The sequence below is a fragment of the Lagopus muta genome, chromosome 15, assembly GCF_023343835.1.
Source record: "Lagopus muta isolate bLagMut1 chromosome 15, bLagMut1 primary, whole genome shotgun sequence".
In the NCBI taxonomy this organism is placed as follows: Eukaryota; Metazoa; Chordata; class Aves; order Galliformes; family Phasianidae; genus Lagopus; species Lagopus muta.
The window spans coordinates 2,311,971-2,339,238 of NC_064447.1; the positions used below are offsets into that span (position 1 = coordinate 2,311,971).

Here is a 27,268-nt window from a genome sequence, read left to right on the forward strand (position 1 = left end):
CCAAACGAGCTGTGGCTCCAGCAGATGAAAGATGCTCTTGTTTGGAGTCAGTCCCTGCGCTGGGTGAGGGCTGATCCCTGCTGCTGGGGCTCCTGAGCACATTGCTTAAGGCTCTCTCTTATACATTTACCTCCCTTTCCCTGTGCACAGCACCGTTCAGCCTACACTTGAGATTCCTCCCATTAATCACCTGCTCTCTATGCAGACCTAAGAGCCACCTCGGTGGCAGCTCCCAAACTGGGGATGGGGACGGGCACCAAGAGGCCTTCTGCCCACTGCCGGGAGAGCCCACAATGTGTCACACTGCCAGCACACAGCAGGGACAAACAGCCACCTCTCCTGATAACCGAGGCCAGCAGCCCCAGCATGCCCCCCCAGGAGCCAGGGGTACCCCAGAGCCAGCAGAGCAGACGCAGGCTGCTTCTTTCTGCTCATCCCTCCACTGCTTTTTTTCCTCCCCCTCTAACTAGAGGCAAGGAAACCTCCCGATTTCCTACAGACACAGATAAAGATATTTATTCAGCTCATTCCTTCCTGAGGGGCTTGTAAAGGGAGGATTTGCAATCAGGAGATAGCTGCCAGCTCCCTTTGGAAGCAGAGGTAGAAAATGTGGGCACGCAGCTCACTGCCATCAGCTGCCTTTAGCACAGCTCTGCCCAAACCAGCACTGAGGAGCCCTTTGGCACAGGGTGAGCCCAAGGCTGGCTGCTCCATCTGGCTGCTCTGTGCACCAGCAGGGCTCATTTGCACGGCCAGCTCCGTCACCAACAGCAAGGGGACCCTTGGAGATGTCCCTTGCTGGTGGCACCCCCAGGGGACAGCGCGTGATGCTCCCATCTCCCCCTGCTCCAGTGGGAGAGCCAAAAGGAACAAAACAACAAACAACAAAGGTTGAATTTTCTGCTCAACCCATTCCCTCCCCCTCCTAAAAAGCCATATGGTGCTTTGTGTATAGGGTAGAGTTGCCATGGAGAGCTCGCCTGCGAGTCTCCTGGCTCAATAGGCTGCATTAAGCCTCCAAATTCCCATCCAAAGGAGCCCCAAACCCAAGAACCCCTCACTGCTCTGCCAGGTGAGGGGTGCAGGATGGCAGCAGCAGTTCCACCCCACGCAGCCCTGCTCCAGCAGCACACAGTGAGGGATGGCTGGGAGCACAAACTCCCCCAAGCCCATGCCACATCCCTTCCCCACCCCCCACCACAAGCAGATGTGCACCTCCTCTGTTCAGCCCTGATTTCCTTCAGCATCCTCCTTCCCTCCCAGGGCTGATGTGTGCAGCACACTTGGAGCTGCCTCCTTCCAACGCAGGGAGGCAATGTCCCTTCCTCAGGACCTCCCTCAGGACATCAGGACATGCCCATCCCAAAGGCTGCCCCTACACTTCAATGCTACAGGTGCCTGTCCCATCACATCCCCAAATCCCAAAGCTGCAAACCAGGCTCCAGCAAACCCTGCAGGGAGCTTTCAGCCCCACTGCCTTCCTGCAGAGAGGCGATATGCTGCACATTACACCTTCCTCCCAAACTCACTGCACTGATTTATTAGACTGGAATACATGAGCAGGGCACCAGGCACCAAGATAAAGCTTTACTTAAATTACTGTGGCGAGACAGCTTCACCAAGACAGCAATGCTGATGCAGAACATACAGAAGGTACTGCTGGAACCAATAAGACTGAGCATAGTTACATCACCTAGTGAAGCTAAGGTGAAACTGGGAGGGAAAAAAGCAATTTTACCGATGATGAGGCCTCTGCAGCATCACTCTGACACCTATTCCTACCCCTGAACTTCCCCACTGCCCAGCATGGGACCATTCAAACCCCATCAAAGATCACATCCCAGGCAGATAGCACTGAGCACAGCCTGGAGATGGGAGCTCCTGGCCACGTACTGTTGCAGGTCCAGCCACAGTGCTCCCTTTTCCCCTCCACATCCAATTTCCAGCTTTCCTGAGTGTTTGTCCCAGGCTCTGCATAGGGCTGCATTTGTGCTGAGCTCACACAGCAGCCAGGAATGCTCTCTCCATCACCTCAGTGCTCCTCAGAAGGGCTGGGAGCTGTGATGGGCTTTTCAGGAAACGCAGCACAGCGTGGAGCTGCAGGAAAAGAAGGCAAGGGGTGCAGAGGGCTCCTGAAATAGATTCCAAAAACTGCTTTCAAAAGACAGCGTTTTGGTGAAAAGGCACCTTGAGTGAAGAGCTGTAGTGCCACCCGGGTCAGGAACAGAGCCAGTTTTATCGGCTCCGTGTAGGAATGACCTAGAAAAACAGAGCCTTTCAGAAGTATTTAAGTCATCTGCCAACACATACTGCTGCAAGCCACAGAGCCACAAACTCAGAGCGATCCCAACAGGATGGATTACGTGCAGCAAACAGACCTGAATTATTCAGCACGGTAATAAAGCTGGCCAGCACAGATAGCAGGAAGGCAGCACGAAGCCATGGCTGGCTATAATAGGGAGGGCAACCACTGCAGGCTGAGCTGTCTCCATGGGCATGCTGCTTGGAAACAAGGCAAGGGTGAAACATGATGGTGCTCAGGAGATCTTGCATCCAGTGCCAGTGGGGAAGGCAGCATGCCCTCTGCCTGGAAGCACCCAAGGCCAGGCTGGATGGGGCAGTGAGCAACCTGGGCTCTGGAGGTGGCCCTGACTCCAGCAGGGGGTTGGAACAGGTTGGTCTTAAGGATCCCTTCCAACCCAAACTTGCCTGATTCAGGCAGCAGACAATGTGAGGAACCTCCTAGATAAGACAGTCCCATGTGCAGAATAAAAGTAAACACCACCCCAGGAGCTCCAATGTGCACAAAAAGCAAGCTGGCATCACTGCCAGCCCTGTGCCAGGCCACAGCACTGTCCCACCACCGACCTTCACCCAGCTCCAGCTCAGAGCTCCCACCTGGAGCGACCAAACAACCCAGCTCAAACCAACCCAGCACTGTGCCTACAAACACCTGGAATACTGCGCTCCAGGCTAAGTATAAGCACAGTGCCTCTGAATCTGGGTAAGTTACAAAAGCAGCAGTAAAAACTAAATATAGTGATCTATAAAACAGGCAGGTTTGAGCTCAGAGGACAGAAGAATACAGCGTCCTGACCAGAACTCACCTGCATTTGTGGTGAACCGAGGGAAGAAAATGCATCACATGAGGAGAGACATTGAGCTGTGCCTGAAGGGAGCACCCGGCCCATCTCACACCTCCGAGGCCAGCATGGTCGTGCTGCCAGGAGATATCATGTCCTCTGCAGCACATCCCCTGCTGCTGGCCATGGCAGAGCAGCGTGCAGCCCCTGGCCCCCAAAATCCATTGACATCACAGAATCACAGAATGGCCAGGGACCTCAGGGATTGTGAATCTCCAACCCCCTGCCACATGCAGGGCCACCAACCTCCCTATTTAATACCAGCCCAGGCTGCCCAGGACCCATCCAACCTGGCCTTGAACACCTCCAGGGATGGACAGGGCATCCACAGCCTCTCTGGGCAGCTGTTCCAGCATCTCCCTCTGTAAAGAACTTAATCATCCTTGGCTCTGTGTTCAAAGCATCTCAAACCCAGCAGTTACACCTCAGAGTGGATCCAAGGGGCAGAGGGGTGGCAGCAGTGATGTTCTCCCCATCCCCCTGGCTCAACAAAAGTGTTCCTGCTGACCTCTACTGACTGCATGAACAAAACTACATCCAGAACAGCAGAAGTGGAGAAGAAATGGGGCTTTTTAGCTAGGCTGAGGCTGCAGCCCGAGCTGATCTCCAGGGCCAAGGAGATGATCTGATCATGGAGCAGCCATTTGCAGTGATAAACCAGGGGCAGCTCCACATTGCTGTGAAGCAGGTATCCCTCAGGTTTTGTGTGTTGCCTGTTACACTTGGCTGCAGCAAGTATTCCTCTGGCACATGCAGTGAAAACATCCATGAAGAAAGAATCCTGAAAATGGCAAGAGATTCCTGGGCAAATCTCACATCCTGCTGAGCCCAAGGGCTGCTCAGCCTTAGCAGCAGCTTTACAGCAGCACATCTGAGCAATTCCCTGCCATTCCCATGGCGGAGCAGAGAGACCTCCGGACACAGCTTCTGCAACACTCCTGTGCTTCTCCCAGAAGTAGGTCACTGCACTGTGCTGCTTGCCAGGCTGGTTTTGGGAAGACACCCTCCCTGCTAAGGCACGGGGCAGGCCAGCTTCAGCTCTGATGCAACCCTACTCTGAGCTGCCAAGGTACGGACACGAACAAGCCCGATTGTTGACGTCAATTAAGGGAAATGCAAGCCAGCAGTGCTCCCTGCAGCATGTCAGCCCTTGCACAGCACACTGCTGCTCACGCCATTGCGGGGAGGTCTGCATTTGGAGCTTGCAGAACCCCAGCCCTGCAAGGCAAGAGCCACGCAGAGGTACTGTTTTCAAGCACAGTCCAAGCAGGTGCAGCTTTGCCCTTGTTTCTAGAGGGGTGATAAAAGGTTTGGCAACAGGCATCTCAGGAAGCATCCCCTTTGAAGCCAGCCCAGCAGCTGCATGTGTCGGGCAGTGCTTGGGGCTCCTGGGAGCAGAAGCTGGCTCATAGGGACATGCTCAGTGGTTTCCAAGCCAATCGTTGAAGCAGCACTATTTCAAGAGAAAACCAAGCCCAGCTCTTCCAAGAAAGGCTCAGCTTCTTGCCCCCAACAGAAGGGGTCACAGACTGCAAGCACGTGGGCTCCACACTTAAAAAGCACAGCGATTGCTTGGAGCATCCCTCTGCACCACGGGGATGTAAAGTCTGATCTGCAACCAGCAGCGCTGCAAAGAGCAGCAGGAAGATTTCCCCCCTCTTAAATATGCATTTCAATACAGCATTTAAGCCTTCACTCCTTTCGGTGGCAGAATTAACAGCTACCCTCATAAACCCCTCATCCCACCAAGCAGCATTGTAGGAGCAGAGCAAGATGCAGAGACACAATCAGAACAATTCCGACCTCATTCTTGCTCATGAATCAACCTTGATTTCCCATTCATGGCAGCCCCAGTGCTGTGAGTGACAGCCGAACACAAAGAGGCATCTGCTGTCCCTTCAGCCACCACGAGTTGTCTCCCTCATGGGAGGAACGGTGGGATCAGTGGGAATGCACTGACTGCAGCAATGCAGGGATAAAGAGATCAGCAGATCGCCCAAGTGCGAAGCGTTCCCAGCAGTGCCAGATGCTCTCCGAGTCATTCACTGCACACAGGAGCCCTCCTTCCATCTGCTGAGCTTCGGTGAGGTCTCACCTATTACAAAGCAAACACCTTGCATGGCAAACGGGGCGCAGGCAGCCCTGCTGACAGCAGCAGGCTCTGACGTTAGCAGCATCCCATTGCAAACGCTGCCATATTTATTGCTGCACAAACGCAGCCTCAGAAAATAACTGCTGGATTGGGAGGGAATGCACGCTTCAGCTTCTGGAATTATCCCTGTGCAAGGAAAGCTTTCATCGCACAGAGCAGAAGCCATCTGCAATGCAGATCCTACAAAGAAAGGGGCTACACGTGAGGCAGGCGGTGGCCCACCTTGCCAGATGGGGCAGATACCTTCACCAGCGTGCTGCACAGCTGGGGCAGAGCCATGTCAGCAGGGCAGCTCCCAGCCCCACAGCTCCCAGCCCCACAGCTCCCAGCCCACAGCTCCCAGGCATCCCCCAAGCAGTGCCCCACTCACTGCAGCCAGCGCTTCCCGCAGGCAGGAACTCCGTTACAGCTTCCAGGTTTGGGTGTTGGCTCCGCAGCTGGATTTTCCATCTTCCCAAATCCAAAGAGCTTTTAGCTCAATATTTTATTTTATTATTATGATTTTTTTATTTTTTTAAAGAAAGAAACAAGATTTGACTATTTCCATCCTCCGGCCCTCCCCGATGGCTCAGGGCCGCCCTGGCTGCACAGAGCTCCTTTTGTTTGGGGTGAGGAGCGGTCGGACGATGCCGTGGGCTCCAGGAACACACCCTGCCCTGCTTCAAACAGCAGTAACCTGAACTGAGCCCAGCAGCCAGCCCTGCCTGCAGCAAGGCACTGCCCAGAGCTCCAGCACTGGGGGTTGGCTGGCTTTTCAGCCCCCATCCTGAGCTCAGCCCCATGCCATCCACGTCTTAGTCCTGTGCTGAGTTTTCCAAGCAGCTCGCGTGCAATTCCTCAGACTTGTTTCTCATAGAGCATAGAATCATAGATCAGCCTGGGTTGAAAAGGATCACAATGCTCATCCAGTTCCAACCCCCTGCTATGTGCAGGGTTGCCAACCACCAGACCAGGCTGCCCAGAGCCACATCCAGCCTGGCCTTGAATGCCTGCAGCACACCTGCTTGGAGACTGAGTGAATCCAAGCAGAGATGGGATCCACGCAGGGAAGGAAAGAGACTTTAAACTTAACACAACAGGAGGAAAAAAAAGAAGGGTAAACACATTTAAAAGAGGTGATTCTTTGCTCTCTGTCGGTAAAGCTGAGGACCACGTTCTCCCATTAAGTCTTCTCTTTGGGAAGGGTGGAAGGTAAGGCTGAGGTCTTCTCATTACAATCTCCAATCCTGCTCCTTTTCCCCATGGTTGGCATCACCTGCTGGAGAGCAGGCGACAGAAGCAAGGCTCAGACCCACAGCGTTGCTCCACCACAGCGGGCAGGTGGCACAGCACTGTGTTCTGCAGCTCAGGCAGCTGGCAAGGCAACAGGAGTGAGGGTTCAGCATCCTCCCTGTGCATAAAGGCCAGCCGGACACAGGAGGCAGGTGTAAGGAAAGCAGCTGACAATACAGGTTTTGCTAGTTTTGCAAGCTTGCCTTCAGTTTGCCAGGTTGGTCTAGAGGAGCTGAGGAAAATCAAGCTATTCCCCTAGGGAGAGCCTCCAGGAAGTGGGGAAAGGAAAAGGAAAGCAGAACATCCCTTGAAATAAAGCCCTACCAACACTACAGCAGGCACTGTGAGGTCCAAGCTTTCCAAGAAGGGTTCCTCCTTCCATTCTCCCATGTGCAGGGAGCAAAGCACCATCTCCTTGCTCCCAAATCAGCAGCCAGCTCATTGCTGAGGCCGCCTGCGATGCTGGGGTGGGACATGAAGGGACCACATGGGACATGTGTGCTATGGGATGCTGCCAACCCCCCTTTAGGCACAGCACTGTGCAATCACCATCACCCAGCTGGGAGCAATGGGAAACCCCCAGAACCACAAATCTTACATCAGCTCTCACTTGCAGCAAAGGACCAAAGAGCTGCAGGCTACCAGGAAGTGCAACAGGACTCCCTCGAGCTACAGAAAGGCCCAGCTAGTTAACAAAGCCTCATTAAGAGGTATTTTGCCAGCAGCAGGCTTCTGTCTTTGCAAAGGGATGATCAATACTGGGCCCCTCAACAGCAGCAACGAACCCTCATGTTCATTTCAACATGAACAGCCCTGCTGGTGAGGCTGAACTCTGCTTTTCTCATAGCTGTTCAGTGCCTGCAACATAAGAGAGGTCTGCCACACTTAACCACTGTAATAAACACACAGCAATCTCTTACTAGGTTAATAAATAGGATCTTGAAAGCTTCACCCAGATCTGCTTTTTTCCATTCAATTAATACAACACAATACTAGAGTGATGAATTATTGAAGAGAAACACAAGCCAGAGCTTTCACAAACATGCCCGACTCCAGTGGCAATTTATTACAAATTAATAGCATGATGCATTTCCTCCTGCATCAGTGAAACTGATGAGCTGCAATGCCCACTGCTGCGGGCAGGGCTGCACACAGACAGGCTGTGGGGCAGGAAGGAGGGATGAGCAATCAACAAAACCTTTTCAGAGGGTTTCCACCCCTGAAACGAGTTGGTTTGTATGGGAAGCAATGGCTGTAGGTGGTGTTGGTGCTCAGGAGCAGGCTCCACTTGCAGCACACACACACTGCTGCACCAAAGCAGGGCTGAAATTTAAGACAAGCCCTTCTGTAAACAGAATGGATGAATGTGCAAATGTGATGCTTCCTATTTGCACATGTAAAGTCACATCTGCTCGCTAGGAGCCTCCCAGTGTTTCCCATACCCTCACCAACACCCATGCCCCCAAACGACCTTCCAGTGTTTGTCTTTGAGATGAATCATGTATTGAAAGATGTCCCTGTGTTTTTGGGGATTATTTTTATTGTTTGATTGGCTTTTTTTTCCTCCTCCCTTCAGCCATCCAGCCAGGTAACACAGTATTACTGTGTCACTATGGGAGCTCTTGTGCCAAGCAGACCCAAGGGCAGCATCCGAGCAGTCCTTGGTGCACACTGACCCTGCCAGCTGCAGTCAGACCCAACAGCACCCAGAGCACAGCAGGACCCATCGGCAGCACAGCACCCAGCTCACCTCCATTTCTGATAGCTCTGATCCCACGGTGGAAATCTTCAAAGCTGATGACTCCGAGTCCGCTGGGATCGAGGTATTTGGTCAGCTCCTTCACCTGCAAGCACAACAGCACTGTTACCTCGCAGGGTTCATCATTTCTGTGTTTTAGGAGAGGTCCTGTTGTAACTGGGAAAACTCATTATCAGGCTGCCCAGTAGGAGGGCCCAATTAAGAAGGCTTGGTGGTGATGATGGATTGTTTCACGTTATAAATTTAGGCCACATAGCTGAAATGTTTGCACAATGAGATGATGCCTGGAGAGAGGACAGGACAGGGCAGTGAGCAAGGAGGGGATGAGGGGACATGTACTGGGCAGTTCTGTGGGGCTGGAGTGTCCCAGGGCACTGCAAGGGCAATTCCAGTGCTGGGGACAGGGAAGGGAGCAATCAGAGAGCAAAATCCAAGTGGTTCCTCGTGGTCCTGTCTGCAGAGAGCAGCCCGAAACAGCACTGAAGGGTCAGAGAGGACAGCATGACTTAAAAAGCCCATCTGAACCCTGGGTGAAAAACGAGAGATGTAAACCATGGTTAAGTAACACCCAGCTGGCCCCAGACAGAAGCCTGCAATGGGGATGGGAGCAGAGGGGCAGGAGGATGGAGGGCAGTGGGCACCTTAACAGCAGGGCCAGAACCTCCTGCTCCACCAGCCACACTGCCCTGTACCCCTCCTGCCCTGTACCCCAGAGCTCTGCCCATAGGAAGGGCATTCTGCCCTCCAAAAAGCAACAGGCTTTGCTCCTCGGCTAAGCCAGTGGTGACAATTCCAAATTCATATTGACACAAAGGCTTGGCAGCCGCATGACCAGGGGTTTTCCAGGAAGGGAAGGGATTCCCAGCAGCTCAGCAGCCCATGGACCAGGAAAAGGAAGCAGTGGGCCTTGCTGGTGGATGGATGGATGCAGCAGGACGACAGAACCACTGCTTGAGCAACCAACAGCAACAGAGCAGCTCACTGGGGGACAAGACCTCAATGGAGAGAGCAGGCTGGATCCCAACACAACACACTGCTGGCTGGGACTTGGCTTTAGCCTAAATGCAACCACCAGAGGAAGACGTTCCCCCAGGAACCTCAGATGCAGGGTTTAGATGTGGGTGCGTGGAGCCAGGAGCTGCCCTTGATGGCCCTCGTGGGCCCCTTCCAGCTCAGGAGATTCAATCCTACAACTCAGTCTCACGCTCTGACCCAGTGGCGGCAGCCAGTGCTGACTGGGGACTGCTGGGAACCTGGGAGCAGATCAGAACACATCACTATTTCACTTATAACAGGATGGAGCCCCAGGACTGCATTCCTGCTGAGGCTGCGGTGGGCAGAGAAAACACACAGCCACACACAGCCCAGCAGCTCCGGTTACCCACCCGCTCCTCACTGCTGCCCCCAGCCAGACCCGACCCCAGAGTGGATTGCTTCAGCACAGAACACAGCTGTGGACAGCCCAGAAAGGTTTCCTATCGTTTTTTTCTATAGCTGTTTGAGCAGCTTTGCAAGTCGCTGCACATCCAGCCATCACTCCTCACACCTCTGCACACTCAGCTCGGACAACACAGCACAAAACCTTGCTCTAATCCGGCTGCTGAGCTCCTAGCAGCCTCTGCTTCCACCTTCCCCTATTGCAGCCTGCAGTTCTGCAGGCTCGGTGCGAGGCTCCACGCTCCATTTAACACTCCCAAAGCCAGCCTGAGCTTTCTGCTCAGCCTCACCCAGCCCACCCCTCTGCTTACCCACAGCTTTTGCATTGCAGGCTGCCCTACCACGTCTGCTTGCTTTGCAGCATAGGACAGGACAGCCTGCAGGATTGTGGCAGCAGACGTTGGGCAGCCCACAGAACTTTAGCAGAGAGAAAGCTGAGTGCCACACTGACATTTATGCCAAACTGAGGGACTTTTTGTTATCAATGCTCTGATAAGCAAGGCAGGGCCCTGGCTGGATGCTCTCTTCCTTATGTCCACCCAGCTCTTCAGCCTGAGGTGCTGCACAGGGTTCAACAGTGCATGCAGTAAGGAGAAATCCTGCTTGTGATGCAGCAGCTCTGCCCTGCTACTGGAGGGCACAAATAGGTGTCTTCATTTGTTGGTTATCATTTTGCCTCTGCGGGCTAAACCCAAGAAAAAAAAAAAAATATATATATATATATATACACACACATATGTTTTTAAATGCTAATTACAGAAGTTAGAAGTTGTGTTCTTTACCTTTGGAGACGTGCAATGTGTTGGCAGCACTGTGCTCCTGCTGTCAGACCCGCAGGCACCGCACGACCCGCAGACTGTGCTGCCCCAACGAGCTGCAATGGGATCAGCTGAAACGAATGGATCCCTCCTAATGCTGCATTTGTCTGTGCTAAGCCCACCACCATCCCCGTGTGCTGGGTGTGCAAACACTGTGAGCAGAACTCAGTGCCTCTCCATCCAGTGCGCGTCCCGGGATGCTGCTGTGATCTGAACAGGGCTGCACAGAACCCAGAGCAGAAATGCCCTTCCCAGCACTACACCTCTGTAGTTCCACTGGCACCAGCCATGCATGCTGCCATGCTGGCAGCTCGGGGTTCCATCTGCCCCAACAATGTTCATAGGAACTCACTCCATCGTTTGTTAAAGGATCTGGCACTACAGCAAGCAGGCAGAACCCCACAACAGGCTTCTCTCATGCTGCAATTACACCTAATTAACTAACCTCTAAACTACCCCCCAAGGGGGCAGATCTCATTACAGGGAGAGGCAATGGTCGATTGTGAGGAAGCAGCACAAGAGCTGCATTATTTACTCTGTGAGCAGTGGCATTGGGCCAGGGCTGCTGTGGGCACTGCCCTCCATGGAGCCCTGGGAGGAAGGCAGCAGGTTGTGCCTGGCCAGGCCCTGCTCCCAGGCCTAACAAACACCAGTGAGGATGCTGAGAACCCCCCCTGCCATCCTTACGGAGCAGAACAAAGCAGCACATCCAGGCAAAGCTCCACGTTTCCCACGTCCAGCTGATTTGATGCTGACAGAAACCCCCCCCCCCCCCTCCCCAGGTCTGCAGAATCACTCAGGTTGGAGAAGACCTCTCAGACCCCCAGGTCCAACCCCAGCCCAGCCCACTGTGCCCACAGCTCTGGAACACCTCCATGGACATTGGCCCCATCACCCCTGTGCAGCAATGCCACTGCAGCACTGCTCTTGCAGAGAATAACTTTTCCCCAGTAGCCAACCTGACAACATCCTCCCCTCCAGAACAGTTGGGGTTATTTGGGGCTTTTGGGCCGTGTAGCTCCACAGGTTCCCTGCACCACCTCCAACCAAGCTCTGCCGTGCTTATAAACTCTCAGAGCCCAGGTATGACTAAGTTGTGCATCAATTGCTTTTACGCTGCAGCAACATTTAAGGGAACAGCTTTGAGGGCGGCTTGAAAACACCAACGGGGAATGAGAAGTTACACTGAAATGCTTGTATCCAAACTTAATTGCTTTTGCCTCAAGCGTTCCAGATTTCCTGTCCCTGCCAAGCACTCCAGCTCCGTAATAAACACGTTTATTTGTTCAGCCAAACTTGAAAAAGTTCTTCTTCCTCCAGCCCTCCACGATGGGGAAAGGTTTTGTTTTCCAGCTTTTGTCTTTCTAATGATGAGGGAAACCTGTTCTCACCCCTCCAAACGCCCTGGCTGCACCCAGAGGAACGGGAGGTGTTGTGCAAGGCTCCCATTCCCGCAGCACGACAGCAAGCTGCACAGACACCAACAAGCCCCATATGTGCTGGGGGGGTCACATACAGGGGACTGAGGGCTGCAGGCTGCAAACACCGACCCTATAACACCCCTACAAGAAGCTGGATGACGCTCATCCACCTCGCTGCCCCTCAGCCAGCAGGTCTTCCTGCAGCCCCCAGTCCCACAGTGCGGCAGAGCTGCCAGGGAACGCTCACTGCTTGCTTCCTGCCCTTGAAAGCTTCTGTCCTACAAGCACAGCTTCGAGCTCCTCCTGCTCAGCCTGAGCTTCCTGCTGGACTCCAGCAGAGCGGATTTCCCCTGCCAGGTCACCCAGCTCCAGCTCCTGGCATTGGGTTTTGCTCCTTCCTGAATGGAGGTGGAAAGGGGCTCTGGGGGGGTCTGCGGGATGGGGCTGAGCAGGGGGAGGTGCTGCTGCACCAGACAGGAGCACAGCCAGGAGAGCCGCACTGAGAACAACGCTATGGTCGGAGAGGGAAACGCTTTTGGCATGCAGGAGTTGCTGGAAGCACAGAATACACCGTTCCCCAAGGACAAATCTGCTATCTGTGTCAGCAGGAGAGATGAACAACCCGAGCACAGCAGCGAGATAGCAAAGCACAGCCCCATCCCACTCGCGGCCCCGAGCTGCCGTAATGCTGGCAGCGTGCTGCCGACCCCCAGCCGTGCTGCAGGGAGCAAAAGCACAGGGAAGTGCCACGTTCTGGAATGTGATACTGCTTCACCCAGCTCAGAATTGCTCATGCTCACGTGGAGGAACCGGTCCAGTGCCTCTCAATAGGGAGCCCGGGTGGGTGCAGCACATGGGGTGCAGAGCATCACTCCCTGCCCCAGTGCCAGGTTCAAAGCCAATCCCATCTGAGCACAAGAAGCAAGGGGAAGTCGAAGTAGGGGTAAAATTGAGAGAAATTACGCAGGCAATTGGTGTAATGGCTCTCAATTACTGCCTGTATTGGGTTACATAATGACAGCAGAGCTCTGAAATGCTCTGGAAGTGTTTATAGCTGAAGCAGTGTCAGGATGGCTCCAAGTGCGGAACTGCTGCGTGCTGCTGCAGCCCCATCCCAGGGGGGGTCGGCGGTCCCGGATCCATTCTGCTGTTTACAGCCTTGAGAACAGCCCACCCTGCTCCTCACTGGGAGCGACGCTGCCAGAATTCAGCCTCTGCTCAGAGCACAGCCCTGCACAGGGGCTCCTCCCTGCCCACCCAGCCAGTGCTGTGGGTCCAAAGCCCCCAGCAGGTAGCAGACATAAGAACCCCCAGCACCCTCAGCCCCCTGCCAGGACCTGGCTCTGCTCCCTGCCCTCCTGCCCAGGCTTTGGGCTTTATGCGAGCTCCCAAAATACCTCTGTGCCAGAAGGAAGAGTGGATAAAAAAGGTTTCTGAAAGGAGCTGGTGGATGGGATACAGTCACCCCCGTGCCTTTCAGCTCTGATGGGCGATCCATCGGTCTGATTACAGCCACTGATGTTATCACAGAGATCTGCCCGCAGTGTGATAGGCTCCTAAGCCATTCCCAGCCACAATAAAGGGCCCTTTCAAAGAGCTCAGAGCCAAAAGTTAACAGGAGAAGTAAAAAGGCACCCACCCTCCCCACACTGCAGATCCCTTCATTGGAGTCCTCGGGATGCTTACAAATGAGAACACTTCATTTGTGCTTAACCGTGATCCACTGTGCCCAAGCAAGAAACACTGGGGCTTGGAAGCTTCTCCCAGGACAAGGGAACAGCTTCAGATTCACTTCTTTTCCAAAGCACACGGCCACAGTCTGTCTGTCTGTCTGTCTGTCCGTCCATCCATCCGAGCCCACAGCATCACACTGCAGCTCTGCTCCCATCAGCAGACTGCAAAGCCAAACGGCAATTAGAGCAATTAAAGGTGCAGCCGCACAGCTGGAAGCAATTTAAGCTTCACTGGCACTTCAGCAGCCTGCAGATCCACAAAAGATGCTCACAGGATTCTCATTATAGGCAGAAGATCGGGGGGTGGGGGGTGGGAAATTGAAGTTCCCTTGTGTCAGAGCTGCAAAAGATGAGATCTGATGTGTGAGTGGGAGATGGAGGGAACTGAGGGGATGCTCAGGCCCAGGGATATCAACAGCAAGAGGGAGGAGCTAAAGAGAGAGACCCTGGCTCAGGGGCGGGAGAGAGAGGAAGGCTGCTTCTCAAGGAGGGGGGTAAGTACTGAAGGAAAGAAAGCAGCCCATGGGAACGGGGCTGGGAAGAAAGGCCGAAGATCTGCCAGAGCACAGAGGGGCTGCAGTGCTTGGAGAGAGCTAAAATAGGTGAGCTGAGCTGCTGACTCCACAGAGCAGAGGGATCCTGTGGTACAGCAGGTTGGTCTGCCTCCAATCATCTTCTACATCAAAACCAAAGAGAAAAGATAGGGGTGTCAGCAGGAGGGCTTCTGCTGGTGCACAACCACTCCTCCTCCTCCCCTACACAGCACAGCATTCCCAGCCCGGAGCAAAGCTGGTAAGGAAACACAGAGCTGCTGCAATGGGACAGGCAGAGCCCAGCCTCAATGGGGTGAGCCGAGTTGGGTTATTGCACAACACCATGAAGCAACAAAACCTTCTCGGCAGGCATGCCCCCACCTGAGGCTGCCATCCCACAGCTCCGGGGAAACAACAGGCCTTCAACAACAGCCAAAGCCCCCAGTCTTCACCATGCAGAGGAAGAAATTCACAAGTATGTCGGTTTTCATGGCAGCAATGGCAGCTGGGTTCTTCCCTTTGACGTTCGGCTAGGAACTGCTGCAGCCAAACAAGCAGGCAGCACTGAGCTCTATGTGCCTCTTGTGTTCCCAATGACACCAGGCAGGCTGTCCCTGCTCCTGGTACAAGAGAAGCCTTCTCAGTGCCCACACGGAATGAGCAGAGTGTATTTCAGCACGGAATGGGAAGGAACAACAGGCTGTAAGGAGATACAAGCCAGCAGCCTGCAGATAACCCTTTACTACAGCCCAGAACCTCCTGCACGCCCCACCTGGTTGCAGACAGACCCCAGCAGCCCACAAGCTCCTCGAGGCAGCTGCATTTCTTCTGCACCTTGGAGGAGCTGACACAATTCCTGCATCCCCTGTGCCCTGAGTCGGATCCTCCTGCAACGTGCCACAAAGGGACCACGAGCACAGAGAACAGCAGCAGCAGAGGATGCCCAGGGCAGTGCTGTGGGCACAGCAGGCTGGCAGCTCGGCGCTGCAGCTCATGGCTTCCCCCATCGCCGTGACATCCCTCCACGGCACAGCAACACCGGCCGCCCCTCGGCTCGTCGGGCATCCCCGCGTCACAGAGGTGCTGTGTCAAAGAAACACCTCCGCTTCCTTCTGAAGAGGCGTTTTTCCCGTGAGGACGTGGACAAAAAGCCCTCCTCCTCCTCCCAGCACTCCTTCACACATGGTAATTTGCTTTGTCATGCCGCTGGAATACGGCGCAGCGGTACAGCCCGGAATACGAGCAGAGCTCCTGTGAGCGCACGCACGGGCCGGGCACGGAGCTGCGCTGCCAGCAGGGCTGCACGCCTCAAATCAGCCCTTCCCACGCAGTACCGCCGGCAGCTCCCAGCACCCAAACCCATCCCAGCACCAACTGCAGCCCTCTCCATTTTGGGTCACGCCGGGCAGCTTCAAATTACACCGCATCTCATCTGCTGCGAGGCAGCGAGGAAGAGGAGGAGGAAAACACGGCGCCGGGAGTGCTGCGAACCCGCAGCCCAGCGAGGCCGGCAGGGCAGCACAGGGCCGGCATAAAGCCTAGCTCGCACCCTCATCCCCATTGACGGACGGCTGCCACCGCAGCACCGAGAGCAGCGCAGCCCCGTGCCGGAGCCGGGCGTCGTGCGGCAGCAGGAGGTGCGAGGGCTGGGAGCGCCGAGCCCTCGGAACGGCCCCGCCACGTCGGGATGGGCTCCGTCCTTACCTGCTCGGCCCCGTAGGCTGTGGCGAACTGGACGAACTCCTCCACCCGCACGAAGCCGTCGCCGTCTCGGTCGAGGGCGTCGAAGACGGGGCGCAGGCGGGGCTCGTCCTCCGGGCAGCCCCCGCGCCCCGGGGGGGCCCATGGCGGCGTCCCCGCTGCCGGCTCAGCTGCCCACAGGGCCAGCTCCGCTTCCAGCTCCGCTTCTAGCTCCGGGCCCGCCTCCGGTCCCGGTTCGTCCCACCGCGGCCCGGGATCGAGCGGCGGTGCCGGCAGAGGCTGTGCCGGCGACTCCATGCTCACGGGCAGCGCTCGGCCGCCCGTCCCGCCGCTGCCCGGCTCGCTGCCCGGCAGGTCCCCGCGGCACGGCCATGCCCCGCGGCCATCGCCCCTCTCACATCGCGGCCGGAGCCGCCGCCGTCGGTGCGGTCCCCGGGGCTCCGCCCGCGCCCGGCTTTGTGCGAGGCGGCGCCGGCCCCGCCCGCTTCGGCGGCACCGGAGGACGGCCCCGAGGATCCGCTCCGCCCGATGCTGCGGGGCGGCCCCGCGCAACCGAAGGGGCGGCGGCACAGAACCGAACCCTCCGCCGCCCGCCCGCACCGCCGCTCGCGGAGCAGCCGCCGGCGAACCTCCGGATTTACCCCCGCGGCCGCCGCAGTAGCCGCGCGGTGACGTCACTCGCCCACCGCCGTGCCCCGCTCAACCCACCGCGACGCGGCGCGGGGCCGAGCGGAAGCCCCGCCCCCCCGGGACCGGCCTTAAAGGGGCCGCGCGCGGAACGAGCACGTGGGGCGCAGCCCCGAGCGCGGCGCTCGTAGGGACCGAGCTTTCCTCGGCGCCCGCCCGAGCCGCTCCCGTGGGTGCCGGTCGCTCCCCTGTAGCCTCTCCGGGCTGCACCCACACAACGTCCCCCCTCTCACCTGCCGGGACCTTCACTGCACGTAGCTGCAGGGAACACGGGACAAAGGACGCAAGCCACGTTCCCGACCCTCATGACTCCCCGTCATCCCTGCCCAGGGACCCGGTGGGCATCTCCAGTGGGGAGACCGGTGGTGCTGCAAAGCTCTTCCTTCAGCTCCCTTGAAGCTCTTTCTCTAATCGTTGCGCCTGAAGATAAGGAGCAACACTCAAAACTTTGGCTGCTGGGAGCTGGAACGGTCAGAATGGACGTGGGATAAACCTCCCTGCCCCCCTCCAGGCAGGCAAACAGAGGAGAAGCGGCACAGCTGAGGCTGGAAGTTCTTTATTCGTGGCCTGGAGGAAGGAGCAAAACCTGTCAAGTCTACAATCATGTAGGAAAAGAAACCGATCTTCAGCAATCTTTAAAACCAGATTAAAAGAAATCAGGGTAAGCTAAAATCCTGCTGTCAGCAGTAGGAGGGCAGTGCAGAGCCCCTCGAGCACACGCATTTCATTCCCAGCACACACCCAGTGCAGCCCCTGCAGCTCCCCAGCTCAGCACTGCTCAGCAAGGGCTGAATTTCTGCTAGCCTCTGATTCACCCTCTGTTGTGGTGTCTGGACATAGAAAGGGGACAGCAAGAGATCAGTGCCAGAGCCATTAGGGCTGACAGACAGCAGGGGGCTGACAGACAGACAGACAGCTCAGGCTCTGCTGGTGGGGCCATCCCTGGTCAGCTCTCACCTCCCATTACCTCTGTTCCCAAGGAAAGGACATCTCAGGCACCTCTGCACCTGCCTCAGGGTTCTGCTGCTCCAGCCAGGAGCCCCCAAAGGAAGTGAAGCTGTCCATCCCCCTGCCACAGCCACCCTGGTCCTAGTTGGCATCCAACAGTTACCAAGCAAAAGATGCCCTGAGCACTGCAGCTGATCTCGTTTGATCTCGTTCTCCTAGCAGGACAAGCTGCAGGTCTGGCAGCAAGCACTGGCAGTGGGGAGGTGTATGGCTTCTCCCAACCCAGAATGGGCTGAGCTATCCCCCATCCCAAAAAGGAGCTGTTGTGGGGGTGCTGTGCTGCTCTCAGGCAAAGAGAGGGGAGAGAGCAGGAAGTGGTCAGATACCCAGGACTGGGACTCCAGAAAGGAAAAGCCAGACAGTGAGCACCACAGCCCATCCCCTCTATCCTCACAATCTCAGCCACAGCAGCTCAGAAGACTGTAACAGTGCAGAGTTGGGGTACACCTGCTCCCCAGCAGCATCCTTGGTGCTCCCTCCCCCAGGCAGGAGTGGGCTCAGCAGCATCACCACATTGCTGCTGTCTGCAGCTCTCAGCTCCCCACTCTGGGTGGCTCCACCCCGAGATGTCCCAAGGAAGCAGCATTCAGTCACATTTCTGTCCGTCAGTCAATCCCAGGCTGTCCATCATTGATTTTTGTTTGCTCCTGCGGCCCAGACATCTGCAAGACAGCAGGGAGGTCAGCACACACAGCCCTGCTCAAGGACCACACAGGAGTGGGGTGAAAGGAGACTCCTCTCCCAGAAAGCACCAACCCTGGCAATGAGCTCCGTGGGCACATGCAGCCAAAGTGAGTCCTGAGAGCAATGCAACCCCAAGATACATGCTGCAGTGATTTCTGGGCAGCCTGGTCTGGTGGTTGGTGACACTGTGCATAGCAGGGGGTTGAAACTGGATGATCACTGTGGCCCTTTAAAACCCAGGCCATTCAATGATTCTATGAATTCATGCAAGGAAGAAAGGGGAGGCAGAGGCTGTCAGGTCTGTGTATCCAAGCCTGCGGATGGGGCACAGAAGCGGGTATTGCCTTGGTATTGCCTTGCTCCTGGGGACATTTAGAGGTGCCCAGACAGTAACCTCCAGCAGGAACAAGAGATCTGCCCACCCCACAGCTCATCCCTCCCTTGCTCAAGCAGGAATTGGGTGCAGGGGAGTGCTGAAACCCACTCGGGACAGCCCAGCACCCCCCAAGCTTGCTGTGGCACATATGGCATGATGGCCTGAGCCTCAGGAGAGGCAGAGCCCAGCACAGCACGACCAAGAAGGGGCAATGCTGTACCCACTGGTACCGCAGCCATGCCTCTACACCATGGGGCAACAGGGTTTCTGACACAAGGCCTGCTCTAATCCCACAGAGGGGGAAAGGCACGTCACCTAAAGTTTAGCAGAGGATGAAGCAATACCCAGCAAGGCGGAGAAGTTGTTGGCAGAGGTCAGCCAGCTCCCACCATCCACGACCAGTGTGGTTCCAGTCACATACGAGGAGAGGGGGCTCGCCAGGTACAGAGCACTGTGGGCGATCTCTGTCTTGTTCCCTGCACGCTGGAGGGGGATCGTGTCAAACTGCTTTGAGTCCATGGCAAATTTTCCACCTGAATGACGGGAGAAAGAGCCAGCTATGAGCACAGGACCTCCTGCCCATCACCACTGCCTGCCAGACACCGCCATCCAGCAGCACTGCTTGGCTGGTGTCAGTTGCTGAGAGCCCCAGGGAAGTTCAATGAGATGCTGGCACAGCTCTAGGGATGGCCCAGGCACAAAGAGAGTTCAGTAAAGGGATCTCAAGCACAGCTGTGAAACTTGTAACTGGATGCTGTAACAGTGAGCTCAAGGCATGAGATCTCTGAGCCTTCCCAGCCTCCAGGGCTGAACACACTCACAGATGGACTTCAAGAGCAGAGCCCCCAGGCGTAGCAGCTCCCTGCAGCACACGTGAGCTGCGTGGCACAGGTGGCCCCCTCCCAGAGAGACACCAGCAAAGCACTGCTGAGACACAGCCAGGGGGCCCAGGGCCTTACCCAGCCTCCGGAAGCCCTCGGTGCCTGTGATGGGGCCTGGTGCCAAGCTGTTCACTCGGATGTTGTTGGGACCCCACTCTACAGCAAGGTGACGGGTCATGGCATCTGGGAAGGAGAACACATTACAAAAGGAATGAAAAAGGGAGAGCAAAGCCATTCCAGCAACTGTTGCGGGAGGGGGAAAAAAGCACAAGGGAGGTTTTGGCCAAGAACAAAGAGCCCCAGAAAGGAGAAGAGCCCCACATCAAACATAGGCATGTGCAGCACCACACAGCAACCATGCTGATTCATGTTCACCTCTCCCATCAGGCACATCTTCCCATCCCAATACCCAGCAGCCTCCTTACTGGCCCCACACAGCTTGCAGAAACTCAGCAAGGAGCACTTAGGTACCTATAGCAGCCTTAGCAGAACCAGCGTGCACCTGGAGGGCCTGCCCTCGGTAGCTCAGAGTTGCTGTGATGTTAATGACGACCCCACCGTGGTCCTGGGGAGAGAAAAGAGGTGCAGAATTAGGAGAGAGGGGCATGAGGGTCACATAGGAGCATGATGGGCTTGGAGGGAAGGTCACTTGTGGGCACAGACATCCCTGCATTGCCAGCTTACTGAGCAGGGCCCTGCCAAAGAAGTAAGAGGTAGAAGGGACGAGCAAAGACCAAACAGAGGAGCAGCAGTTTGCAGCTTCTTCCCAGACAGGTGGCAGAGCACAGACAGGTGCTACACAGATCAGTGCCCTGTGGCTAGGGACAGGCAGGAAACAAAGCACAGCTCTCACTCCTGGCACGGAGGCTGCAGTGCCCAGAAGGGGATGGACTGGATTCAGCGAGCAGGGCAGGTGGGGCAGGCTGACAGAGCAGGGCTCTGCTCCCTTCCACCCCACCAAAGCGTGCTTTGCACAGCACCAACCTCCTCCTTACCAGGAGGCACTTACACGGAAATATTTCTCAAAGAGGACTTTGGAGGTGTTGAAGGTGCCAAGAGTGTCAATATCCATCACCGTCTTGAAGGCGTTGAAGGACAGAGCGCTGGCTGGGCACAGAAAGTTTCCTGCAGCACCTGAGGACAAGCAGTTGGGGTCACAGTCAGCTCAGGACACTTCTGGGAGGGGGACAGCAGGCAATAATGCTTGGGTAAGGCAGGTGATGAAGTGAAAACAGTTTCAATGATGGCCTGTAGCTCCACGTATGTAGGGATGATCCACAGTGAGACCAATAAAGCTCAGTCTCTGGTTCCTCTTGAGACTGTTCCTATGTGCTGCTCTCAGGGGTTCACACCATCAGTTGTTCAGATGCTCCCAGAGCAAAGCAGCATAAGCCAGACAGAGCAAATACAGCTCCTGTGCAGGAGAACACCCTGCCTAACAGCCAGCCTGTGCCATCTCTCCCACTGCCCGTCTGGTGGCTCACCATTAACCAGGATGTCAATCTGCTTGAACTGCTTCAGTGTCTCATCCACTGCTGCCATGATGGTTTGTGGCTGTCTGACATCTACGGACAGAGGCAGGCACTGCTGCCCTGTGGCTGCAATCAGCTTTTTTGAGGCCTGGAAAAAGACAAAAGCAAGATTCTTTCTGGGATTCTGTGCTTCAGCAAGGGCCAGACCCAGATCTCATGCAGGCAAGCAAGCTAGGCAGAAGCTGCATCCCTGTCAGCACACAGCAAGCAGGCATTACCCACATGAACACAAGTCATGTCTTGTTCCAGAAGCAGCTGCATTTCATCAGCCAGCACAGTCATTATGTTTGTAAACAAAAAAAGCCAATACAGCCCCTAGGCAGGGGAGAGAACTGCCCCAAACACAGCCAGTGGGCTGTGTGTGGGCTCACATGTGGGAGACAGATTGCTAAGCCCAACTTGCCTCCACAGCCTTCACAGACACAGCACACCCCAAACAACAGCTCTGCAGGGCAGGTACAAAGGTTGGACCCCAGTAAGGAAATAAGTAACCTTTAGATCCAAAACGTCGGTGGGTCAAAGGGTAATTGCTAACCAGCAGTTATCAGGGCTCTGCCTGCGAGGTACAGAAGGCAGCTCAGCATGAAGCCATCTCCAAGGCCCGAGCACTGCATACAAACTGCACAACAGTGCTAAGTGCCTCCAGGATGTGGCTGGGTCGTGCCAGCTCAGCCCCAAGCACTCAGTTTGCTCTTTATTATATTTCAGTGAACTCTCTGTGATCCCTGCAAAGCTCTCTTGTGGCCACTTCCAGCACAGAGCAGCACACGAGCCCAGCACAGCTTCTCCAGTCCCTGCACCTAAAACACAAAGCACAGCATAACAAGGATTTTGGGGGCTCAGAGCATCTGCACCACCCTTACAAAGGGGAACTCACAGAATCACAGAACAGCTGGAGTTAGAAGGACCCTTTAAAGGGTCTTCCATCAGCAGAAGGGTGGGCAGCAGGGACAGGGAGGTGACCGTCCCTCTCTGCTCTGCTCTTGTGAGGCCCCATCTGCAGCACTGCGTCCAGGGCTGGAGCACCCAGGACAAGCAAGACAGGGAGCTGTTGGAGAGGGTGCAGGGGAGCCACAGAGATGATCAGGGGCTGCAGCACCTCCACTACAAAGACAGGCTGAGGGAGCTGGGCTTGTTCAGCCTGGAGCAAAGAAGGCTGGGGGTGACCTCATTGCAGCCTGCAGTACCTAAAGGGAGCCTACAGACAGGAGGGGAGTCAACTCTTGGAAAGGGGAGATAACAGCAGGACAAGGGGAAATGGTTTGAAGTTGAAAAAGGCAGGATTGAGGTTGGATGTCAGGGGGAAGTTCTTTACAGAGAGAGTGGTGAGGTGCTGGAACAGCTGCCCAGAGAGGCTGTGGATGCCCCATCCATCCCTGGAGGTGTTCAAGGCCGGGTTGGATGGGGCCCTGGGCAGCCTGGTTTAGCATTAAACGTGGATGTTGGTGGTCCTGCCTGTGGCAGGGGGTTGGAGCTTCGTGATCCTTGAGGTCCCTTCCATCCCTGGCCGTCCTGTGATTCTGTGGAAGGCCACCAGGTCCCACACTCCGCACTGAACACAGACACCCACACAGTCACATACAGCCCTCCAGCCTCTCCTCGGCTCCCGCTCCCACCTCCCCCCACAGCCCGGCGCTCACCTCGGCCACACGCTGTTGGTTCCGGCCGGCGATGGCGGTCCGACAGCCGTGCCTGCAACGGAGGGGCGGTGAGAACGGCCCGCGGAACCCCTGCAGGGCCCAGCCCGGCCCGGCCCGTACCTCATAAAGATCTCAGCGATGCGGAAGCCGATCCCGGAGCCGCCGCCGGTGATGAAAGCCACGCGGCCCCTAAAAGAGGGGAACGAGGGGATGCGAGGACCGAACCGGACCGCCGCGATGCCACCCAGCCCCGCCCCCACACGACACTCACGCCAGGATGTCGGGGCTGAAGAGGTGCCGGTACTCCGCGAGGCAATCATCGCCATCCACGTCCGCCGGCGGATCCGTGGCGCCGCGCTGCTTCGCCATGGCTGCTGCACCGAGTGACCCGCGCCCGCGCGCGGCACGCCGGGACGCCCCGCCGCAAGGCACGCCGGGAGCGGAAGTCTGACGCGGGGCATGCCGGGATTCGTAGTTCCATAGTTTCCGTCCGCGCCTCAGCTCTTCGCGCATGCGCGGGCGTCAGCAGTCGTCGCCTAGCAACGGCGCGGGGCTGTAGCGCGACCCGCAGCGCCGCCCGCTGTCACCCGCGTGTCCCCAGCGGCGGACCGGGCACCTCGTGCTGCCCGCCGGGACATCCCCGTGCCTCCCAGTTCCCCCACCGCAACCCCAGGTCACTCAAGGGTCTCCTGGTGCCCCCACGCTGCCCTTAAGGACGTCCCAGTGCCTCCCAGCACCATCCCAGGGAGCCCACGTGGCATCTCAGTGCCACCCAGCAACATCGCAGCGCCCCCAAAAGACATCCCCGTGTCACCCAGTGACATCCCAGTGCCTCCCAGCAGTTCCCCATGACCTCCCACTGTCTCCCAGTACCGTTCAGTGATGCCATGCTATAGCCAGCTGTCATCAGTGCCATCTCACTGCCCCCCCAGAAACAGCATACTGCTTCTCAGCGGAATCCCTGCACCGCCAGCATTTCTTGGTGCCTCTTGGATCTTGCCAGCACCCTCCCAGTGACATTTCTGTGCTTCCCAGCATCTGCAGCGCATCCCAGTGACACCCAGTGCCTCCACAGTGACAATTCAGTGCCATTCAGTTCCCACTCCACACCATTCCAGTGCCCCCCAGTGACATCCAGCACTTCTTGGTGACATCCCAGTGTCAGCCCAGTAACACCTTGGTGCTGTCCATAGTCCTCCAGTGACATCCCAGCACCTCTCACTACCACCCCAGTTTCTCCTCACTGATATCCCAGCGCTGTCCATTGCCCACCAGTGACATCCCAGCATCCCCCAGCACCTCCTGCTGCCTCCCAGTCCCCCCACTTCACACCCCAGCGCTGGCGAGGGACAGGAGCAGGGCAGCACGGAAGATGCAGTGTTTAATAGCACGGGGGTCTCAGTGCCCTCATGGCCCATAGGTGTACTGGCTGTCTCCGCTCTCCCAGGCCACCAGCTCATTCTGTTGGAACCAGAAGCCAATCTCCCGCGTTGCCGTCTCCACAGAGTCGCTGGCATGCACCACGTTCCTGTGCAGGGATGGGGATGTGACCGCAGGGCTCGGTGCCACCCCCTCCCCGTGTGCCCTTACCTGCTGACGTGCATGCTGAGGTCCCCCCGGATGGTCCCTGCCGCTGCCTGTGCTGAATCCGTGTCCCCCACCATGGCACGTGTGGAGCGCACCACGTTGTAGCCCTCCCACACCTGCAGGATGGGGTCAGCTGAGCCCCACGGCCCCGCAATGGGGTGAGATGCAGCGGGGCGAGGACAGCTGCTCACCATGGCCACCAGCGGCCCCGATGTCATGTAGGCTAGGAGCGCAGGGTAGAAGGGCTTCTGCTGTAGGTGCTGGTAGTGGCGGTCCAGGAGGCCCCGATCCGCCTGGCAGCACCACAAGGTGATGCAGGGACATCCAGGAGGGGGGTCCATGCACACCCCCACCCCTCTTGCGGTGCCGGTACCTGCAGCAGCTTCATGGCCACCAGCTTGAAGCCGCGCCGCTCGAAGCGCCCGATGACATCGCCCACCAACCGCCGCTGCACCGCGTCCGGCTTCACCAACACCAGCGTCTGCTCCCGCAGCTCTGGGGGGACTGGGGGGCACGGGGTCACTGCTGCTGCACAGCCCTATCTGCACCCCCATCCCTATCCCTGTCCTTATCCCACAACCCTGACCCCAGCCCTGTCACTGTGATGTCCCCCATGCCCCGAGAGCGGGGTGGGGGGGAACGCGTGCCCCAAAGCTGTGATAAGCACTGAGGACACGTCCAGCAGGGACCAGCGTCCCCATCGCTGTCAGAGCCGTGCAGGAGGAGCAGGGGACGGCGCATCCCCGGACAGGAAAGGGGATGGCTCTGAGCGAGAGCTCGCCCCACGTTCCCTGGGGAATGCTCCGTGTCTGCCCCCGGAGATCCCAGCACCGAGCGCTAAGGAACGGGGACACCAGGGACGGGACGGGGCAACGGAAGGAGATGGGGAGGGATCCCCAAGGACGAGGCAGGGAGAAGGATGGGGACCGGGTCCTAAGGGGCTTAAGAGGATGTGACAGGACGGGGATGGGGACCGCCCGCAGGGTCGGGCGGGGCCGGGTCTCACCGGAGCCGTAGCAGCGCAGCGACCCGAAGGGGAGGCGGATACCCGGCTGACCCCGCAGCAGCCCCCGCGCCAGGCAGCGCCCCAGGGAGCCCATGGCCGGGGCGGGAGGCTCGGAGCAGGTCCGGCCGCCCCGCGGGGAGGCTTTAAGGGCCCGGTGGGACCGGCTCGGCCCTCCCCTTAAAGCAGCCGCGGCCGCGGGGAGCCCCGGCCCTGGGAACAGCCGTCCCACGTGTCCCATCGAGGGCTGCGGGGAAAGGGATGCGCGGGTACCGCAGCCCGGCTGCTCCACGGGCAGAGACACAAGCGGCAGTTCTGAACACCTTGGGGAAACACAGGGATCTGAACGAGGGCTTCGGACACCAGGGAAGGAGGATTCCAGCAGCACGAAGGGCTCGCAGGTCCTCCCAAGCTGGGCTCGGGCCCCCTGCCAACTGCTGCCCTTGATCTTCCGCACAGCCAGGGAAAAACATGCACTTTCACCCTCGGTCAGCAAACAGAGAAGAGCAACCAAACATTTTGCAAGAAGCAGAAGCATCAGCACGGAGCCCCGGGGAAGCAGTGGGGCAGGCGAAGCCCCGTCCAGCAGTTCCACGGAGGAGCTGCAGGGGCTGGGAGCAGCCCTTAGTCCTCCCAGCTGCCTGCACGCAGCCATCTCCCTTTAAACCACATCTGGGAAGGCTTCAAGGTGAACACTCACTGCAGATGAGGACAGGAAATGCCAGCATCTCGCCCTGCCTGAATGGGGACTGAGGCTTTAACTTCACACTGCGGTGGCCTCCAGCCCAGCTTGCCCTGCAGTGCAACCCCATGTGTGTTTGGAGGTGTTCCTCATGCAGGCTATTCTCGATGTATTCAGAGAGCAGAATGCCGAAGGACCAGAGATCCCACCGGGAAAGGGGGAACAGAGGTGGTAGGTGAAGCCTCTGGGCACAGCTTGGTGACAGCCTGCATGGAAACTAAAACAGAGGGAAGTTATTTAAAACAACAAAGTAAGCACTTTATTTCCATGAAGCATGTTGTTTTAGTATCACAATGGAATGATGAGAAAACGTTTAAAAAAAACCCGAAGAAGTCTCTAATCCCCCGCTGACAGCAGGGAGGTTTTCAAGGCAATTTAAAAAACAAAGGGAGTGACAGAAGTGCCAAAACAGTCCCAACATCACAGTCCCCTCCTCCTCCCAGAGCCGGGCAGGGGCAGGAAGGCGGAATGACACGAAGGTACGAATGGCTGAAGCAGTCTTTGGCGCTTCTGCCTCACGATTGGTACACACGAGGTCTCTCAAGACGACTCCATTAACATCTCCGGGCGCAACAGAGCGCGCTCTGTCGGTGGAACAAAGCCCGGTGAGCCGCTGCGCCCCGCGGCGAGGAGCTGAGACACATCCTGCAGCCAGCACCGTGGCCTTTGGGATGGGACAGAAGGAAGCGTGGTGCATGAATCCAAACAGATGTGCCCACCTGCGGGACACCGCGTCCCACAGTGCTGACAAAGCAGCCAGGAGAGAAGGTGGTGGCAAAACGAGACGTGGATCTGTTCCCTACAGTGATCAGAACACGAGTCCAGTGCAGTAACTATAGCTTCACAGTTCCGGGGGGCAAACTGTCATTGCAAAGTCTGTAGTAACGCAGGTCATTCACCAGCCTGTGCACGTTCTGGGTAAACGATGGCAGGTCCTGAAAGAGATCAAACAACGCGGTGTGTTGCAAACACAGGAAAACCCACCGGCACCGCAGGACAGCAGGGAACAGAAAGGCAGCGCCCGGTGCCCCCACGTATTTCCATACATGTGCATCTGAGCCCAGGAAGCCTGAGTTTCTGCAGGGAAGAAGCTGCTCCTGAGCCCCGAGCAGGAGCTGACTGCACAGAACCAGGCCCTGCTCGCAGAGCGGCTCCTTGC

General features: G+C 57.0%; 4 protein-coding genes across 6 annotated transcripts in view; all 4 read right to left on the reverse strand.

Annotated features, from left to right (window-relative positions):
• RAB11FIP3 (RAB11 family interacting protein 3) overlaps window positions 1-16,662 on the reverse strand; it is a 44,791-nt gene extending 28,129 nt beyond the window's left edge. The window contains exons 1-2 of one of the 2 annotated variants that reach the window (XM_048962036.1): window positions 15,973-16,662; window positions 8,318-8,411 (exon numbers count right to left, since the gene is read on the reverse strand). In XM_048962036.1, the coding sequence (XP_048817993.1) occupies window positions 8,318-8,411; window positions 15,973-16,266 (388 nt within the window). In that variant the 5' untranslated portion in view covers window positions 16,267-16,662. The remainder of the gene's footprint in view (window positions 1-8,317; window positions 8,412-15,972) is intronic. The other variant, XM_048962035.1, reaches the window with a different exon arrangement.
• Window positions 16,663-17,196: 534 nt separating this feature from the next.
• DECR2 (2,4-dienoyl-CoA reductase 2) lies at window positions 17,197-23,273 on the reverse strand. Its single transcript, XM_048962053.1, is given in 10 exon segments — window positions 17,197-18,326; window positions 19,069-19,257; window positions 19,684-19,788; window positions 20,077-20,170; window positions 20,615-20,739; window positions 21,090-21,225; window positions 22,778-22,829; window positions 22,898-22,966; window positions 23,049-23,201; window positions 23,203-23,273. Coding segments are annotated over 10 exon segments (1,014 nt in total). The 5' UTR covers window positions 23,259-23,273; the 3' UTR covers window positions 17,197-18,291.
• Window positions 23,274-24,140: 867 nt separating this feature from the next.
• NME4 (NME/NM23 nucleoside diphosphate kinase 4) lies at window positions 24,141-25,511 on the reverse strand. Its single transcript, XM_048962061.1, has 5 exons — window positions 25,371-25,511; window positions 24,738-24,868; window positions 24,556-24,657; window positions 24,368-24,480; window positions 24,141-24,305 (listed from the first exon to the last, which is right to left on the reverse strand). Exons 1-5 carry the CDS (start codon window positions 25,462-25,464, stop codon window positions 24,185-24,187), a joined length of 561 nt encoding a protein of 186 aa, XP_048818018.1. The 5' UTR covers window positions 25,465-25,511; the 3' UTR covers window positions 24,141-24,184.
• Window positions 25,512-26,350: 839 nt separating this feature from the next.
• The window catches only part of XPO6 (exportin 6), a 49,204-nt gene continuing 48,286 nt past the window's right edge, over window positions 26,351-27,268 (reverse strand). For both annotated transcript variants that reach the window (XM_048961678.1, XM_048961677.1), the window contains exon 24: window positions 26,351-27,044. In XM_048961678.1, coding sequence (XP_048817635.1) covers window positions 26,943-27,044 — 102 coding nt within the window. In that variant the 3' untranslated portion in view covers window positions 26,351-26,942. The remainder of the gene's footprint in view (window positions 27,045-27,268) is intronic.

Bases quoted from the DNA above. Each gene is read 5' to 3' on its own strand.
- NME4 (XM_048962061.1), bottom strand. From the start codon at position 25,464: ATGGGCTCCCTGGGGCGCTGCCTGGCGCGGGGGCTGCTGCGGGGTCAG. The intron at 24,869-25,370 runs GTGAGACCCGGC...CGTGCCCCCCAG, and splicing joins GCTGCGCTGCTACGGCTCCG to TCCCCCCAGAGCTGCGGGAG. The intron at 24,306-24,367 runs GTAAGGGCACAC...ATCCCTGCACAG, and splicing joins CTCAGCATGCACGTCAGCAG to GAACGTGGTGCATGCCAGCG.